General features: G+C 42.5%; 1 protein-coding gene across 3 annotated transcripts in view; it reads left to right on the forward strand.

Moving 5' to 3' along the window:
* Window positions 1-19,638, forward strand: part of ndrg3a (ndrg family member 3a) — a 40,495-nt gene that overhangs the window by 3,087 nt on the left and 17,770 nt on the right. For all 3 annotated transcript variants that reach the window (XM_080462115.1, XM_080462116.1, XM_080462119.1), the window contains exons 2-3: window positions 14,876-14,959; window positions 18,032-18,064. In XM_080462115.1, coding sequence (XP_080318241.1) covers window positions 14,903-14,959; window positions 18,032-18,064 — 90 coding nt within the window. In that variant the 5' untranslated portion in view covers window positions 14,876-14,902. The remainder of the gene's footprint in view (window positions 1-14,875; window positions 14,960-18,031; window positions 18,065-19,638) is intronic.

Consider the following 19,638-nt stretch of genomic DNA (forward strand, 5'->3'; position numbering starts at 1 on the left):
CATCCTCTTCCCTCGTACGCTCCTAACAGCCAGATTGCACCCTTTGCGGGAGGTAGAGCTCTGTTTGTGTCTCTTTCCTCGTCAACATCAGCGGGTGGAGGCGAGACGGAGCACAGGTGGTAAGCTTGTTGATCCCGACAGTTGGATGCGAGCCAAAGCTGGACCGCTCTTCATCCCCACTGTGTATCTGTCTGCGGCACGCTCATGATCATACTCTTCTTTTGCCTGCGCACAACATTTTCACAGCTGCTCAAATTCTTTCACATCAGCTGCGTTTTATTTCGTCTTCAAATTTTCCTTCAGCTTTTTTGTCTTGGAGAATGCTGTTCTATTTCCACTCTGACAAATCTCAGTGTGTCACAAGCGTCTGTGTTGGTGGGAGAGAGAGGGAGAGAAGTAGGAAGCATTAAAAGAGGATGTCTCCAATCCCTGTTTGTCATAGATACAAAAAAGCTGGCACATATCTCACACAGCATGGTCGACACATGAATATGTTTAGCAGCAAGCCGCTTTGGTCACAGTGTCCCACTGTAAATTAAATCCTGAATGAATTATTTCACACTCAGCCTGTCTGAAGGGAAAACCCAAGAAAGTTAAATACTGTAGTGGGTTTTGCCGTAAGTAAAAGCTCCTGTGCCCGGGTGGTGGGAAGACGCCCATCTTTCAGACCGTGTTCGTCAGATGGAGGTGATCACAATACTCCTGATCTCGAAAGACTTGGCGAGGTAGGACACCCTGAGAATATGTGCGTAACGCTCACTGTTAGTCGTGATTTGCACCTTTCTATATCGTGGTGATGCATATTATTAAGACAGAAAAACGGTCTGTTCACTCTTTATGACTCAACTGATGTTTCGTCCCTGGATTTGGAAGCTGATGATGAGTGCTTCACAGCCAAGTGGAAGCCACGCCGACTGGGAGAGGATTGCATGATGCGTTGGTAGTTGTTATGAGAGGAGAATGACGTTATGTAAATGGTGGTGAAAAAGGTCGCTCAATTTCAGCGGCGCCACCAGCTGGGCTGCGTACGGCTGGGGAGGGGGCGCCTCGCTCGGTGGTTGCCAAGGCCACCACCAACCTCCTCGGCAAGCATTCGCAAAATAGGGAAGGCGCCAGAGGAGCCACCTCTGTGTTTCTCTGGGGGATTGAATTGTCAGTAATCAGTCATAGTGACAGCCACGCTGACCACATGGATAGCTCTATTAGCAAAGGCCATGTTCCTGCGAGGCAACAGGCCTCTTGGCACTGATTCATGCACTGAAACACGCTCAGACACGTTCTGATTCAGAGCCCTTGTAGCGCTCGCAGACACACTTCTCTGGTGTCTCCGGGCTCTCATGTCTCTGTGCTCTGTTAATGTTTTATGGAAGGAATGTCTTGTGTTTCCGCTCAGCTTGTTGAAATGATGCTGTGTGAGTGTGTGTGTGGGGTTGGGGGATGTTTGTGTGTCTATAGCAAGTTGGCGACCGTGCAACACAGATGGCCTTGCTGCTGCCTCCACAGCTGCCGCTCGGCCAGTTGACGGTAAGCTGCAGATCACGCTGAGACTCTAACAGGACTCTGCGCCTCTGGAAAGTCTTGCCATCGATCAGCTCAAGCCCACAACACACTCACACACACACTCTCTTGCAGTTTGTCTCCCTCTCTGCTCTCCGCACAACTAAGCATGGCCGAGGAAATCCCCACAGACTGAGCGTCAGCGTGGCGAGGCAGGGGCAGGTACTCTATTAGCAATGAGTGCAGGACCGACAGAGCTGGTCATTCAGTCTTATTTATAGCCAGATACCAAGAGGCGGATTCAGTCAGGCTCACACCTCTCGCCAACCCATCACAGCAGATTTATCAAGACTCATCTGTCTCCTGGCACCGTCCTCAGTGGAAAAGTTACATTTTCTTCTCTCTTTTGTGCCTTCCTTTGAGTGGGGCCTTTATGTTGTAATGTGCATTGATTTATTGATGATGTGCGTCATGTAGCTACAGCTATCTAAACCACTGCTTGCAATACCATTCCCTTATTAAGTCTGTTTATCTGTGCTTGAAAGGATCAGCTGGGTCAGTGCCATGCGGTGCCCAGTGGAGTCTAAGGAAAGATGAAAAACATCATTCAAGTTTGTGTTTGTAGCAAGCGCTTAAAAATGATCCCTTTTAATCCACTCCTAAAAACCCCCATCTGGAGCCAGTGGTGTCATCTCTTATAACATAGATGAGGTATTGTTAATACTACAGTCCATCATGACATTGTCTAATTTATTACTTTCGCCAACGGCATTAGGGCAACCCAACGACGTTGTGTGACCAATGTAGTTGGCCGAGAAGGTTAAGGTTATGTGTTCGTATGTATTTATTTATTAGTTTTTATGTATTTTACCAACTTTTGGCAAAAACTCCTCACCCAAACCGTAACCTGGTAACTGAGCCATTTCCATACGGACAAGTCACGCACACAAACGCTAAATCATTGATATGCCACATGCGGTTGGGGGTCAAAGGTCGTACACACTGTAAAATGTGTGTACATCTGTGTCAAACAGTGACAATATGATGCAATTCAAATGATGGGAATTATGACGTAGTGGATGAAATAACCTGGGAAATCCATTGGCTTCCATGGTGACAAATGTGGCGTTGGCGAAGGTATGCCCTCTCCCCAGTGCCTGTTGTAGTTGTAGATATTTCCTCTTCTTTGAGGTTTAACAGGAGTTTGCATCCATAAAGTTGCATTACCACCATCTGCTGTTTTTTGTCTATCTATATTGTTTCCCACAGCTCTCGTCGTCCCTGATGACTGTTTCCCTCTCTCTCTTATCAGCAGCCTTTTCCACCCTGATTAAATGGGATAATTTCAGGGGGACCTTGTTTTTTGACATAATGCTAAATGTTGCAATCTGACTGCGACAATTGACATTTTCACATCCAATGCCCTGACTGTTTACGTAGTCACTCTGTGTGCTTGCATCGAAAGCTTTGTAGTGATTGTAATCACTTCTGGTCAGGTGCATTGATGACACAGTCATTTTGCAGAAGTACATAGTCCTCCTGATAATAACCAACTCAAGCAAGATCCTACACCAGTGGCAAATATTTTTGGGGTGATGTATTTGTTGCCTCCATTTGTTTGTAATTAATCCTAATTATTACCTGCTGGCTATAATGCAAGGACCTCATTTGTGTCTACAAAGGTGTATGCATTTCCACTTGTAGCCACAATTATGGTCACTTGATATATAGTGTACAGTCATAGTCAGTCTATTTAATAGCCAGCTGCTCTCTGTCCTGAGTGCTGCTTCGACTGTCGCTCACACTCTTTGTGTCTTTAGTTCACTTCACTTGATAGAAAATTCTATTTTTGTCCTACTTTGGAAATCCACCCTTGTAATAGCAATGGTTTTTCTTTCCATCTCTGACTAATTACAGACGGGCATTTATATTTCCTGCAAATCTTCACAGGCCAACTGCATTAGAACGGGGGGGCATACTTTATGGAAGGAAATTATTAAACTGAAGTAGCATCTTGTATCAGAGGTTGTACTAGACCGGTGGTTCCCAACGTGGTGGCCAAGACCCCCTTGTGAATCGTCACAGCTCTAAAGGAGGCCCAGGACTTTGCTTGTTTTGAGGCTGTCAGAAATAGATGTGCGCATGTCAAGGAAAACCACAGTAAGACACTCACCAGAATCTAGATTGGACCTGGAAAGTGCTTTCATTTTGAAGGGTTTTGTGTTTGTATATTTGTGAGTCTATCAGCAAAACACCACAATCACTGTAACGTTATGACAAATCAGTGATTGGGTCCACAACCTTCCTTTCAGGAAGACATTCTTGTTGGTAGTCTTACGTACAGGATCAAGACAATCCTGCCAGGTATCTTCTAATGTGTAATTTTAATGTGTTATTATCTTGTCGGAAGAAGAAAAAAACTAACCCGATGGTGTAAAAATGCATCCAGCCTTCTTTCCTGCTTATTCCAAGAGAGATTGTAAATGCAGCATGGAGAACAAAGAAGCCCACATATCTCTGTCCTCTGCAATTTCCTGTAGATCGTCTGGCTGGAGCCCAAGTTGTTCCCAGACCAAACCAGAGATCTAATCTCTCCAGGAGGTCCTGGCCTGACCTCGGGGACGCCGCCGAGTTGGACGTGCCCTCTAAACCTTCAATGTGAAGCGACCAGGGAGCATCCTAATCGTACCTGAATCGCCTCAGTTTTGGCTCGTCTCAAAGTGGAGGAATAGCAGTTCAACTTCGAGTTCCTCCCAGATGGCTGAACTTTTCAGTCTGTGCAGAAAACTTATTTCTCCTACTTGTATCTGAGTTTTCATTCTTTAGGTCATGGGCCAAAATTCATGACCATAGGTGAGGGTGAGGATGGAGACTGACCGGTAAACACAGAGCTTTATACCTCAGTTGTCTCTTCATGACAACAGTCCAGTGCAGCGAACTGCATTACCGCAGCCACTTGTCTGAATTAGCCGCAGACCTCATGATCCCTCCTCCCATCACTCGTGACAAGAACCTCAAAATAGTTGAACTCCTTCACCTGGCGAAGGTAGACCAGGAGGATGGCAGATTTCATACACATGCTGTATTATTTTCTACCAATATGTTATATTCTAAGTTTCCCAATACAATGTGCCATGGCAGCAGTATATTTATGGAATATTTTTCACTTTTACCTTTTCTTGGTATATTTGAATACCACTGCTATGAGGAAACACTGAACAGCTTTCAGTAATCTCACCATGATTAATAGCCTCCCACTTTTGCTGTCATTCCCAAAATTGTCAAGTAACAAAACTATCGGGTTAACGCCACTTCTGTCTCGCATGACTGCTCTGTTTCCACTGACGCGAGTGAGCGAATGTCAAAATGTTGTGTGGAACTGAAGCACTTTCATGAATCATACAGATTATTGCTGTTTTACTCTGTACCATGTGGTTTAGTCTGCGGTCTTGTCATGGACGTTCAGTCAAAACACCCTAACCTTAAAACTGGCCTAAACCCGATACGCAGCTTAGTGCAGGGACTACTTCTTTATTTATGAAGACCAAAATAGCTTCTCAGATAACTTGGTGAGGCTGTGTTGTACAATGCACCGAGCAGGGAGGCGCCACCAGCTGGCCACACCAAAACCCCCAAAGCCACAGCCGCTGTGTTCACCGCCCTTGGATACGGTGAGTAAGTTTCTAGGTTGGTCTGTGCTCTGAGTCAGCACTGAGTTACCGTTCCACTGGAAGTAATGGCAAATAATTTTACAAACCATATCACTCGGTTTAGAGTGCTCGCTTAGACTTTCTGGTGACTGCGTGTGTCTGTGTGTTCATACGAGAGGTAAAGCGTGCAGAAAATGCCAATAGATGGGCGGTTATAAATCAATACGGCCAGATGCTGCCCTTTAATCTCATGAGAACATTAGCAGATAAAGTGGCCCTTCAAGGAATAATGTAATTTTTTAAAAGCCCTCGGAGTGAAATGAGATGGTCCTGCACTTAGTGGCTCTGCAAGCTCAGGAATGTGTATGGAGCACATGTCTCTGTGTTCTGCTTTCATTTGTCTCTATGCATCTATATGGAGGTTATCGGCCTGTTTACACAGATGTCTATTTGGGAGTGCAGCTGAGGTTGTCCCCAATGTGTGTATGGAGGTCAGCCTTTGACTACGAGCGGAGTAGCCCCCCCCCCCCCCCCCTTTTTTTTTTTTTGGCAGATGGATCAAGTGCAGTGGCCGCGACTTGCCAACTAGCATCTTTTCCTGATGAACTGGGAAAGCTTAGTCTGACACACCCACACACACACACACACGCACACACGATACAAGTGATGGACAATCACAGAGGGATTTCCTTTCTACAATGATACAGGGACAGTGGTTTATTAAATGGATGATTTCAAAATATCAGAGATGGATTCAGAACAGATATAATGTCACCGACACAAGTTTTGATTCGTTTCCCCTTTCGCTTTGTTGGGGTGTGTGTCGCTAAACCATTTCAGCAGAATTCAATATGGCAAAGTGTGTATGTGTTCGTGTGTGTGAGACGTCCCAATTTACATCCAAGTAAAACCTCCTGCAACACTTTTATCACTTGCATTTTGAGTTATGAATGGCCGAAGCCTCCAGGATATAAAATGTAGTGATGAGTGAGTGGACCTGCCTTCACATTTGGTCCAAAAAGGGCAGAGTCAATTATAGTAATGCAGCATTCAGTATTTATTAGCTCTTTTCAGTCCTGGAGGGATCAAATGAGAACATGGGTATTTTAAGGTGCTATTGAGAGGATCTTGCCGTTTCTTTTGTCTCTTCTCTGCTGCGATTATCTCTGTATCTGTGTCCTCACATCTTTCATAGGAGCCTCTCATTCTGGGAAAGGATCACGTCTCAAAAGTGCTTGCACCCATAGTTTTCAGTGTGGGTGGTGCTTCTCCATTTTCATCTGGGACATCGGATAAGAATAGATCGGTTTTGATTGAATCTGGAGAAGAGAAAACATCTGAAAGACGTCTCACCATGGTTATTTGTTTCATCGACAAAAGGAGGGGGAAAAAGCCCTGTTCTCTCAGCTTGTATCAAGAGAATCATATAAGCTGCAAGGAGGATGATGGCGCCCCAGGAGTGCAAGCTGTCATTTAATTAAGCAGACGTGACGCACAGGGAGCTGCGTGTGAGTGTGTGTGCTGTCGCTATGCTTGACCACCTGTGTGCGATTGACCACATCAACAGGATGAGGCTGGTTGCTATAAGTCAGCTTCTTCTGTGATGGAGACCAAAAGCGCATACCATTGATCAAATTTCCATCCCACGCCTCAAGAATTGATTAAAGCAGACTTAAATTCAGTTTTCACTTCTGTCTCTGAGGTTGTTACTGACCTGGCAGGAACAAGAAGAGGATGCAGAAGGCTGAGGGGTAGGGAGTTGTATGAACTGGGGTCCAAAATGCCAAAGCAATGGATTTTCTTCCTCTAATTCTCTTACCAAACCACCCGGGTTAGAGCAATAATCTGGAACTGAGCCTTGTCACAGTCCATTAGCTTTACTCCGACGCAATTTGCCACCTCTGCAGATGGAAAACTGTAAACACTGGCATGGCCTGGTTCTGAAAAGTTGCAGGACGAAGAAATTTCTTTGAACATGAAGTCTTGACACTGCCACCACCCCAACCTTGCAATGGAAGACTGTTGCTCAGCATTTGTAGCCTTGACAGCAAAACACTCGGTGCACATGAAGAGGCGCATGGCACAGGCATTGGGCCGTCTGAGTGGTTGGCAGGAGGGTTCGTGGCCCTGGAATGTATGTTGGCTTGTTTTCTTTCATGAGTGGAAGCTTGGTGGAGTGCTGACTTGAAGTTCCAGTGGAGGACAGACGTGCCAGTGTTTTTCAATGATTGAATTGTTGGAGGCAGTTGAAGAGAAAACAGAAACTTGTGGGAATGTGTTGGTAATTATGGGAAACTGTCAAATATTGAGACTTGGTTCTGTTGTTTTTTGTTTTTTTTTTTGTGTGTGGTATTTGTTAGCTTGTAAAGTTAAAGTTGTATTACCAGGACAGGATCAGAAAGTGTTTTTCAGGTAGAGTTTAAATAAAATAAAAAAAAGAAGTGAAATGGGATGATCTGCACCCCTATTCTATTTATATATTTGTGTACTCCTGTTTATTTGCTTGATAATTACCTTGTTTTCATTATGGTTTTGAGTTTTCTGAGCACACATAATGAAGCATTCAGCACGTATAATAAAACACAGTAAACACTGTTTTAAAGCGGCTGGGAAAGATATGTTTTATTTTAACAGTCCATATGTTCACACTGGTCAGGCAGCTCTGAATACCCATGTGACAAATTCACAAAGTTTCACAAGTCAGATCGAGATTTTGTTCGCTCTAATTTAAGCTGAGCTGGCATGGTTCAGTGAGAAAAGAGAAGGATTGTCGTTGCAGTATTGAGCTGACTAATAATGCCAAAAAAGATTTAAAAAATTTGCATATCAAAACAATACAAACATGTTGTCGCAGAATTGTTGAATGTTTGAAAAACTATTAATAGCATCATGAGCAGGAATTAATGTAAAATCCCAAGGTCAACTTACTTTTTCAACTTCAATTGAACTATTATAATCAAAAACTACTGTGTTTTATATAGAAGAGAAGTACAATTGTAATAAAGGACTAATTCCTTGATTAAAGTTGATACTGAATGTGCATCCCCGACCCAAATTCAACAAAATACACGTTACACATCTTCTCCATGATCTGCAGGCCATGTGCTTATGTATAGGAAGTCTTCTACGCAGCACGAAAAAACTCTCAAGTTCGTATTTGCAAGTCTAAAAGTTTGAGCTCATTTCTACAGAATCAAAACATTCAATTTAAATTCATGCTTCTTTTTTTTTCCCGGACGGGTTTCAAGCAGGATATATTTTTGCCCACCGCACACACCTCTCCTACTTTAAATACAGCCTGATCAACGATGAGAGTCACTCTGCGGCTAAAAGTAACTAGAATAAATAAATCATAAAGATTCTGAATTAATCTTTCCCCTCTGAGCTGATAAACCTTTATACATAAAGTAATGGATTATATTACTGGTTCCTAGTTCCTTTAATGTACATTCAAACTACAGCTAATGTACTACAAGTGACACATTTTTAAGTTTCCTTATCAAAATCACTTTTGTTGAATTGCTGGCTTTTGCTCAGCCGACATCCGTCACTGTAATCCCTCTCACACTGCATCGGGTGACGGTGTGCGGACACAATGTCAGCTTCACAGTATGTCACCATGGCAGCGTGGCTGACGGCTGATTCAAGACCTTCACAGACACACGGAGGCAGGTTAATATGAGGTCATAATGGCATGGCCACATTGGTCCAACTTATACCTGGGAGGTCAGAGTCAAAATGGGAGCGCGGCACGAATGATGATGACACCGAATAATCTGGAGTCACGGTTGCCATGGTGACAAACCGTAAAAAGGGCTAATTGAGAAGGCTTACGGGAGGGGTCAGCGCTACAGCGGGGTCCTCGGTCGTCCATCACAGGCCTTCTCAGACCTCCTGACAGCTCAAGGTGAGACGCAGACATAGACGGGGTAGACGCACATGGAGGACGAGGAAGCGGTAAGGAGGGAGGAAAAGTGGTAGAAGTAAGAACGCGTTCATCATTCGCCGTGGGCCGTCTGCTGACATGACAGCTACAAGGTGCCGTTTTGTTGGCAGATAGGGTGTAGCTATAGTAGGTGTTTTGGCAAGCTCCTTTGTGTCCACATCAGCGTGTATTCAGGCGCCTCAGCGTTAAGGAGATTCTTGTCCTCTCTCTATCTGCTTCCAGCTGGAGACGCAGGAAGATGTGCGTGGAGCAGTGGCTGCCAACAGGCGAGAAGCGAGCCGTGCTAAATAAGTTATCCGTTTATTAAAGTGAGAGATTTCAGCATGTCTCTGCAGTTCTTTCAATAAAGTCATCACGCAAGAATTGAAAGTCTGAGGTATCAGCGGCACCAGGCTCTGGCTGGAGATCACTGACCTTTACCAGATGAAAAGAGCTGCACAAGATTTCCTTCTGACAATTTTTTTCCCCCTCTCCTATTGTCTGTTAATTCAGCACAGCTCCCCTCGCACCCCATTGCATGCGTGATATTTAGTCCGAACATCAGATTCCCCTGAATGCACCACGCTGTGCAGAGAAAAGGACCTTAACAAGCGAGGAGTGACACGGGAAATCATGTGTGAGAGCTGGCTAGTAATCTTTTGTTATTTATCTCAATGGTGGAAGAGCAGAGAAGCACTGGGAGACTATAGGGTCTCACTCCATCATCCCCCATCCTCTCCTACATTAATAGTATTGTGTGAATGTAGGGCAAGCGCACCATGCTGCCCAGATTGCAAATGGAATTTCCCTGCTGTCATCTAGAACTACTGTATTGTTGCAATTACACTGAGCTTTGCCGTCATATCAAGGAAGCATGCATGTCACATTGTTGTGGCGGGGATCGTCAGGGGTAAATGATGCAAAGCTCAACAGAACATATGTTTTAAACGGCAGTCATTTCTGCAGCGTATCTTATTCCCCTTTTTTCTTTGCCTCACATCTGTCCCATGGGTCTATCCCAGTTTAGAATAAACATCAGCAATGAGCTTTGTCTCTATGGCAACAGCTGTGCATGCTGAACAGTACAGCAGGCATGGAGGAGGCAGGAGGAGGTGGTTATGGTGCTGGATCTTTCTAAATCTGCTCTTCTCACAGGTGATTTGATACAAGGTTTGATCAAGGCAAGGTCGGTAAAGGCGTCTGGGGACTCAACTGTCTTTTAGGTGAAAAACAAAGGACATGTGGGTGCTTTGTTTTGAGTCCCCGATCAACAGTGCGTCAGATTACACCTCAGATCCGGCGTTCTCCACGTGTCTTTAGTCACTTCTTATGATCTGATCACTAATGTTCTTCTCCATAAATGAACAATTATGTAATGAAAGCAAGCCAGTAAATAAACTCATGCACAGCGCAGAGTGAAATATGGACCGCTGGTTCAATGAATTAACAAAATGACGAATGAGACATCCTGGTTCACTGAAGCTTCATTTTATTTGCAGTTAATATGATGCATTTTATATCAGAAAGTTATTACTGAGGGTTTTATTCTTTCACAACATGTCTCCACTACAAATTTGAAAAGCATTGAACCGAATACATCAATCAGGCACTTTGCGTAATGAACCCTGACGTCCTTCACAATAAAATTTAAGGGGAAATAAAAAGTAAAGGTCTCCCATCAAACCATCTCCTATTTGGATGTATTCAACATTTGGCCACAGGTGCTCTTCCATATGTAGGAGGATGCAAATGTTGAGGTCGTGATTCTTACCCTTCTTGACACAATGGAGTCTTGCTCGTCATCCTGACATAATTCAGTTATTCCATCAGGTTAGAGAGAATCCTTCCCTGCATGTAAATTGATCATGCAGTGCAATATTATCATTAAGGTCAAAGGTTTTTTTTTTATAAGGTTTGTTCTTTATCCCTACAGTTGAATAGATTGTCCACAAGGGGTAAAGACATTCTTATGTACTCACTGCTAAATAAATGTGGCCACAGTCGGTACCGACCTCCTCCGATCTGCGTTCCTTCTCATTGTGCTTTTGGCGCATTCGGACCTGAACTCAAAGTTGTCCTCTTGGGAACGAGTCATTTAAGGAGCTTTCACAGCAGCCATATTCAAGTCAACCCAGATGAATTTGTGGTCTGAATGTGTTGCACTCTGGTCTGCGCTAAAGCAGTGACACTTGAATAGGTGGTCTTTGAGCATTTGAACTCCGGGGTGGCCTGACAGCAGAGACGGCAATCATATGTGATCAAACATGGTGAAGGAGGACCCCAAGTACAGCGGACCACCTTGGAGCAAAAGTGAAATTCACTATCTGTTATAGTCTGTTATCTGTTATAAATGCACAACTATCCACAACACAGAATAGTTAACTGATTCTCTTTTCTGGTCTATAAACATGTGATGAATCCTTTGTCGAATCCAGCAAACCCGGAAACACGACATCTTGTCATGTATAATTTGGTCCGGGCAAAGCAGTGTGACACCACCCTAAATGCCAGGTGTGAACTGGGCCATAGAGGTCAGTGGGGTTGGGCTATGACAGCCACACAGTCAATCAGTTTAAGCTCACACTGACCTCTGTCCCCAATAACACCTCAATTAGCTGGTGAGCCAGCTGCAATTAAAACAGCCTTTGCCTCCTCCTGGCTCTCTGTGACAGCCGGAGGAAGTGTTGGATTGATCCAGCCAATACTCTCAATCTGCTCAAGCATGCAGAGTATTTGTTTTTCTTGTTTCGTTGTTCACTTGTCTAAATATTATTTAGTTCTCCCCTTGAGCCGGATTTGTCAGCGGGGATTTTGCCGGGCATGTTTTCACTCCCCATTTCAGATCGCCGAGCACTAGAGTTTTTCTCCTTTTTTTTTCCTGCTGTGTTTTATGTAATTTGAGGATTGTGCTCAGTTGTACCCATCTGTTTTCCTGGCTGTTTCCATGCAAGGTGCATTCAGCTGCCAGAGTAGGGTGACCCCTGGCCCACTTCATGCGTCAACAGGCAGATGTCTGTGGAGACCTTTGTCAGGCAACAAGAGGATGAAACCACCAGTAATGCAGACATGTTGTGATGTCATCATTGCCGGTGTGTTTAGCAATAACTGCTGCTTGAGTCCTCTCTAACCAACCTCGAAGGTTATCTGAGGCAGGCAGCTCAAGGTCATTTCGGAGGGGGTTGGAACATTCTTACAGGCGACTCATCCTCCGCCTGATTGACTTTGCTCATACTTCTGTCTTTTTCTGTCGCCATTGTGTGCATTTGACCTGCTAAACATTATCTTTGAAAATATATCAAGGCTGTTTGTGGCTTGGGGCCGGCTGATTTGGCTTTGTCTTACAGCTGTAAGCATTGACCTAGAAGTGGCAGCCGCTCCATCTGCTGTTATTTGCAACCCGAACTGCGCTCTTGAGCCAAGCCAGGTAATTCAATGCTACTTCCTGTCCTCACCTTGTGCAAACAGGCAAGGCCGGAGAGGTACCATTTCAGGAAGAAATCAGGGGGGGTGGGGGACTACTTTTCTGTGTCTGTGTCTATGTTCTGTAATTATGTGCAGGGACAAACGGCTGGCTTCAAGGGTAAAACAAATGAGGTGGGTTTTAGTGCTTCTTGTTAAACCTGGCCTGATCCATCTGTATGCGTTTGCACATGTTTGCACACGACCTGTGTGGGCTGGAAGTCGGCCCTTAAGAATGAGAAAGTACCCTCTCTCCTGTGATATACTGTACATGTATGTATTATCACTGTCAGTAAGACAAGACAAAGCTATAGTTATTTCTATTCTTTCTTTCCTTTTATTTAAAAACATGGAGTACAATGTTTTTATTATTGTACAATTCAAAGGCACAGACAGCAGCATGGTATTGTTGTTGCATTGAGACATTTTCTCACAATTAGATTATATTCTTTCTCATTGAATGTTGGCCATTCAAAACTAATTCCTTTTTCCACTGATTGAGTGCGAATAACTGGTACTCGAAATTTCCTTTTTGCATTTCATACTATTTTTGCATAGTTGTTATAAGCAAGGGTGAAAATTGTTGTTTTCATGATGGCTAATAACATAAAGCACAATTGAGGCATCTTTCAAACAATTTTTTTCCCCACTGTATTAAGAGCAAAGTTCTGTGATATCAACATAATTATTCATTAAAAGCCAATGTCAGCAACTTGGAATATGATCTTATTGTGGAATGAAAGTGACTATTATCCATCATTGTTTTAAACCTAACGTAATCTCTACAAATGACACAGAGATGACATCACGGGTCCTCTTTTTAACAGTTATACCTGAGGATGTTTTGGTGTGTCCGCTGTCTCACTGTACCGCATTGTGTGACTGCTACTATATCCTGCAAATAAACAATAGTTTACAGATTCCCAATGAAGTAAGACACTTCATTATGACTAGATTCTACTTTTATACCAAGCTTTTATTTTTTTTTGTCACCTGTACATAAATGCGACTAGGAAAAAAAAACTTGTGCAGTTTACTGTGCTGATGCACAGGTAAAGTTGTTATACTAGCGTGTTGATGCAGGATGCAGCTGTGATCACCTTCGATTCAATGGAGTCTCACATTGAGCCGTCAAACTGTCGTACCCACGACTGTGAAATCCGCATCACACTATTTCTATAAATAAACTGTAATGACTCCGTCTGTAGGAGCCTTTAGATAGCATTAGAGGTAGTAACTGAGGTGCAATCAAAGGCTATATCTTGTCCATATGCAATATTGAGCTGGCACAGTTGGACTACACCCACACTGATGAGTTATACGTTGCACATTTAACACTCCTTGGTTGTGGGGAACCTGGCTCCATGTGTGAAACCATACACTCGTCAGCTTTAGCTTGGTTTTGTGTGAGTCAGTGAAGGCTAATGTCGAGAGTGGAACTCGTTGCAGCACTGTTGGAGCTTTATTCTGGCGTCTGTGTAAAAAAGAGCTACTGTTTGACAAATACAGAGACACCCTTTAGGGATTTCTACCAAGTTAAAACAAAAATGTCTCATCAGATCTTAGATTTAGATTCAAACATTTTGAGGGGGGAGGAAAAAAAGGGAATTTATAATTGCCACTTGTACTAGTGGGTGTGTGGCCCAGTATTACAATGGTTAGAAGTGCCAGCAAATGGCAAAAAGATGGAAGGCATGTTGTGTGGTGATCCGATATTGTCAGTTGCACATCCATGATTGCAATCAAAGACCTGCCACATCCAAAGGGTGCCCTATTGGATTGCAATCTGTGACAAGTTTAGAGGTTGTTGGAGTCCACTTAAGGTGTTGTCACCCTGAAGAAAGCAGTCTGAGATCATATGACTGATTTTGTGTGTCTGTATGGAATGGATGTTGGCTATGCTCATTTTTAATATCTGGTCATAGCACTTAAATTAAGAAGGGATTTATCCATCAAAATATATCGGTACATACTATCTATGACCATTAGATTAGCATTGTATGACATTATTACCTTTTTGGGGAAAATAAGTACTTATTTATAAGTCCATGTCTTATTAAAAACTCTTCATTTTCCATAATTTATTTTCCATATTAGTTGACATATCAGGCCAAGGAGCTATCTTTTTAAATCAGTCTTATCAACAAATGCATCAAAAAAAGTTCCATGCAACTTCGGCCTCCCATAACCCAACTGTAGTGCAAGTATTGAAAAAAAAATAAATAAAAAAGATGAATGGAAAATACTGTTTGTCCAATTTTGTATTGTAATACACAGTAATTCTACCTGCGTCACTGCTGTTACTGTTTTTGAATGTAATGTGTTTCTTTTTCTCGTTGGTCAGAGTGGTTTCGAGAGACCAGACAGGAAGATGGACGAGCTGCAGGATGTACAGCTGACTGAGATCAAGCCGCTGCTGACCAATAAGGTGAGTTGTGGTGAGAACAAGACAGTGACGAGCTACTCGTGGAGCGGGTATTTTGCTGCGCATTGGAGAACATCTGCGTTACCTCGCACATTAGGTGTAATAGATGTGCGGCGTGCACGGTAAGTGAATGAAATACATAGGCTAATACAGCAGGCGTGCACACTCTGCAGTCCCGTTCATCAAAGTGAATTATTTATATCTACTCCACTGTCGAAAGGGAAAAGAAAAGGCGGAAAAATGAACAACTACTTCAGAAAATAGAGGTTGCAGACAGAATGAGGCAAAAGAGAAGAGGGTGTAAAGTAAGAGAGTCAGAGAAAAACAGTCCAGTAAGAAGGGAGGAAGGGAGATCAAAGGAAAAGCTGCAAGAAACTCATCTCTTTTATTTCTCAGAGCTTTAAAGACTCGAACCAACGAGAGACTGCAAAAGCAGAATGAAGTATACGGGGGGGGGATCAAAGCCCTGCACGCGTCCTCTTCTGGCCTTTCCTCATCTCTGCATTGTCTCAGCAGCTGATTAACTGATTAGAAGACAGCGAGTTTAGAGACACAGGAGTGTTTGTCTTCTCCCCGGGCGACGGCCACAGACGGAGAGGAGGGTGCAGCTCCTCGGAGGAGGGGAGGGTGGTGAGAATTGAGGGGATTGCATCACCTCAGTGGTGGGAAGGATATTGTTTCTCTTCATCATCCTCTGTGTCGATTGAGGTAAATGTCTTTTATCCGCTTGAGGAGGCAGAACGCAGAGAACGCATCAGGAACATCAAGACCACTGAAGGGGACGACTGACCTCTCACTCCACCTAGTGGCCAGCTCTTTACCAAGAAAACCCAGGAGTCCCTAAAGGCAAATGGAGACGGATGGAGACGCTATCGTTACAGCAATGACAGGAGATCCTCAAATGCCTCATGCCAAACTGAAAAAAGCAAGTTGCGGTGGGCACCCTGATAATACATGATTATCAACACAGAAAGCTGGGAGGCAGCGCGCCGGTAGTAACCATAACAACAGTGCTGACCAAAGAGATATTATTAGCAAATGTGCATGAGTACATGTCGGTTCAGTCTCGAGCATACAAATTAGGAAGGAGGAGGAACAATACACTGAATTAGTCTGAGAGGAACAGCTCAGCTCAGCACAGCAACAAAAAAAACACACACCAATGAGCAAAAAGAAAACATTATCATCACTGGCAGACGAGGCAAACTGTGTTTATTAGTGACTCATTAGTGCCTGCCAAACATTGGGAAAGTAAACAATTGGCAGACGATTGGCAATCGGTGTGTTTAGAAAACCATAAGGTTGTTGACATAAATCATTAAATTGTTTTTTTTTTTTTTTTCCGTCTTGGTTAGAGCAGAACCAGACATGAGGTAAAACAATGGTGATGATGCCCCCGATGTTCTTCCAAGTGAACTCAGAAAGGTTACTTACCTAATGTAACTTGACCTCATTAGTTTTGCTTTTTATTCTTTTGGATTTCAGGGACACAAAACACAACGTGCACACTGTTGATTCATTAGCTCCACTTTCCAGCAGGAAACTGTAAAGCCCTAATTTAATGCATGATTACCATAATGAAAAAAACAATATATTAACAATTACTGAATTTTCAGCGTGCTTGTTTTTAAATCTACTTTCTGTTCTTATTAATGTTGTTGTACAGAGCAACAGTCCGTCTCCCTGAGCTTCAGCTTGAGCTGACAATAGTATTCCTTCCCAGCAATGCAATATATTTGCTAAATAAACATTTGCTTACCCTTAGATGAACTCTCTGCTCATATTGGCAGCTTCACTCTGCTATTTTAAAGCTGCTTGTATGTTTCTATGAGGATGTCTCTTTTAGGATTGGGTGCAGTGTTCAGGCATCCGCATCAATTGAAAAGACCAGCTAACAACAAACACTGATAAACAGCTTAAAACGCTGTTTGTCTGCATTTATGTGTAATCATGAGTTACTTTTCCAAAGAACTCGTTACCTTTAATTTTCAGTAACTAGTCAGGAGCTTCACTATGTTTTGTAGAAGGATGTTTATGGTTACTTTTGGCAAAACTTAAAAGCAAACATTTCAGAATAAGACATTTGACAGAAAACTACAAGGAGGGTTTGTACACATGATTTATCTGAGGTGCAACTTTACAAAGGAGGTGAAGTAACCAAAAGTAGCCTGAGCTATGACCACATTAAAAAAAATTACAATTTTCTTTTAAAGAATTCGCACTAGAGTATATTTTGTACGAATGCAAAGGACAGATAACATCTTAGGAATGTGGTTTATATAGTTGTACATGAATGTCTTTCCTCTCAATATCGTCCTGTTTTTTCATTTCTTTCCATGTCTCACCAATACTAGGACCCTGAGCTGTTGGTTTGTCTGTACCATGTACCATTTTCCTTGTTATTGTCTTTATTATTTACGTATTCATCTTTTGTTTTGTTATTGAAAAATGTAATAAAAATTTAAATGAGAAAAAAGAATGTGGTTTTTACAGATTGGTATTAGCAACGCTGCACCACACCATCTCTCCATCAGATTATGTGAATATAGAAACTACTAATTTATTTAAAATCTCCTTCTTCATGCTGACACTTCTGTTTTGCCACATCTCTTCCGTGTATCCATGTCCGTGGGCTGGATTTCAAGTGCGGAGTAGTGAAAACTTTGGCTCCGAATATGATTTTACCATGATTCCTGCAGCACAACTGTGTAAGTGGGAAGACGAAAGCCAAAGCTTTGTAGTCTCCATCTGCCTCCAAACCCATGTACACCCGGCTGCTTTTTCCTACAACCAAGTCCCAAAAGCATCTTCTCTGTTTTCTGCTGCCCACACTGGCTCCTCTAGTCCGGGCATATGTATGACTGAAAGCAGTGACCGAACCGCAAAGGCATATATTTTTAAATAATGAAAGTAAAGTTTTAAACCTAATAATTCTGATACATCTGCACTGTGAGACGATGTGCCGGCGGGGATTGAAACCTCTGAGAGTGCGACATGATTGGAGCTGATGTCTCGCTGCACAGGAAATGTGGCATGAAAAACACTAAGATACATCATTTTTCTTGTTCCTTCCAGAACACACGCAACTTTCAAGATTTTGACTGCCAGGTGAGTCTATTTAATTTTTTTTCATGCATTGTTTAGGGAATAATGTGTTGTGCTTGCTATGTGACCAAGGTTGAGGGCAGTAGGTCACGGCCTCATTTTCTGCCCCTACTACAGCCAATCCTATCCTAGATCTCAACACTGCTGTGCTCCACTGGCACTCAGTTTCACATGACGATGAAATGGTTCAGCATCGCAATATCCCCACTCCTGATTGACCTCTGCTTCTTCTGCTAACGTGTGTCTGTGATCCTCTGGAGGAAAGTGCAGAGGTCGCTGCTAAATTATCTTTTGTTGTGGCCCAGTCTATTGTAGCAGTGAGTCAGGAGAGAGGACAAGGATGCAGCATGAACATAAACAAAACTACAGAAGATTGTTTTTGAAAGTGTTAGAAAATGTAGAGTCATCATTCCCACGAGGCTGTTATGTTGTGAGATGAAACAATAGGTCAGTTTGTTATGAATGCAAATTAAAAGCTTTTGCTTCCTGTTGTTGTACCGATGTGGGCATGCAGTGTAATCACATAAAGGGTATTCTCAGAGTAAGAAACCCAGTTTGGGGCCTGGTCTATTGAAAGGACATGTTTTGGGAGCTTATTTAACTCATTTCTAAAAATAAAAACTTCAATGAGAAACTGAAGAATAAGCCTCACAAGTGTAATCAACCATTGCTCCTGTGAGGATGGACGGGCTGATGATCCAGCAGCTTGGTTGTATATGGCGACTGGTAGTATATCTGATAATCCTCAGCATGAAGCCTAAACCTTGATACGTGTCCTCTCTATCTTGCTTTGTAATGAACGAAAGCCAAATACCAAAAGAAACTAGTCTTGCAAGTTTACACTGAAAGGGCATCTTTATTTTCACTTAGTTCAGTCAATGCAGTGGCTGTTACAGCCAATCTGTGGGTAATTAAATGGTGCATTCTAATGCATTGTGGATGACTAAATACTACATGGTGGACTACTAAATACTACATGGTGATGTGAGAAATTGTAGGATTAGTTGATATTGAACGAACCAAACACCAAATAATATGTTATCGGAGATACATACTTATTTAAAAGCACATAACTGAACCAATATAAAGATGTATACAATATATATACATGAATATAATCTATACAAAGAGCTATACAAAATAAATGCTAAATAAAATTTAACTTCAGAAGCCACATACAGTCCAGTTTCATTCTGAGTGGACTTGTAAAATAAAGCTATAATAACCTTTGAATGTATACCTGAAAGTTTTTCTTTGTTATGGTCACAGTGTGCGGCATGCATTTCGCAAGATCACACAATTAGTACTAAAAATGACAACAATCTCAACATAAACTCGATTTTAATGAAACATTCTGCACAAAATACAGTGAAATGTAAAAAGAAATCCTGTAAATATATTTCTTATATACACTCTTCAGTTCTGATTGTGCCTATCCAGATGCTGGATTGTAATTGTATGCTGATCATAAGTTAGGTGTTTGTTTGTTTTTTTGTTTGTTTTTCTTCAGTCCATTGCACCTGTGGTTAACCAAAGAAAAACCAAAATCATATTTTTGATGCATCTATATTTTTGAT

Source organism: Lipophrys pholis, assembly GCF_963383615.2.
Source record: "Lipophrys pholis genome assembly, chromosome: 4".
NCBI lineage: Eukaryota > Metazoa > Chordata > Actinopteri > Blenniiformes > Blenniidae > Lipophrys > Lipophrys pholis.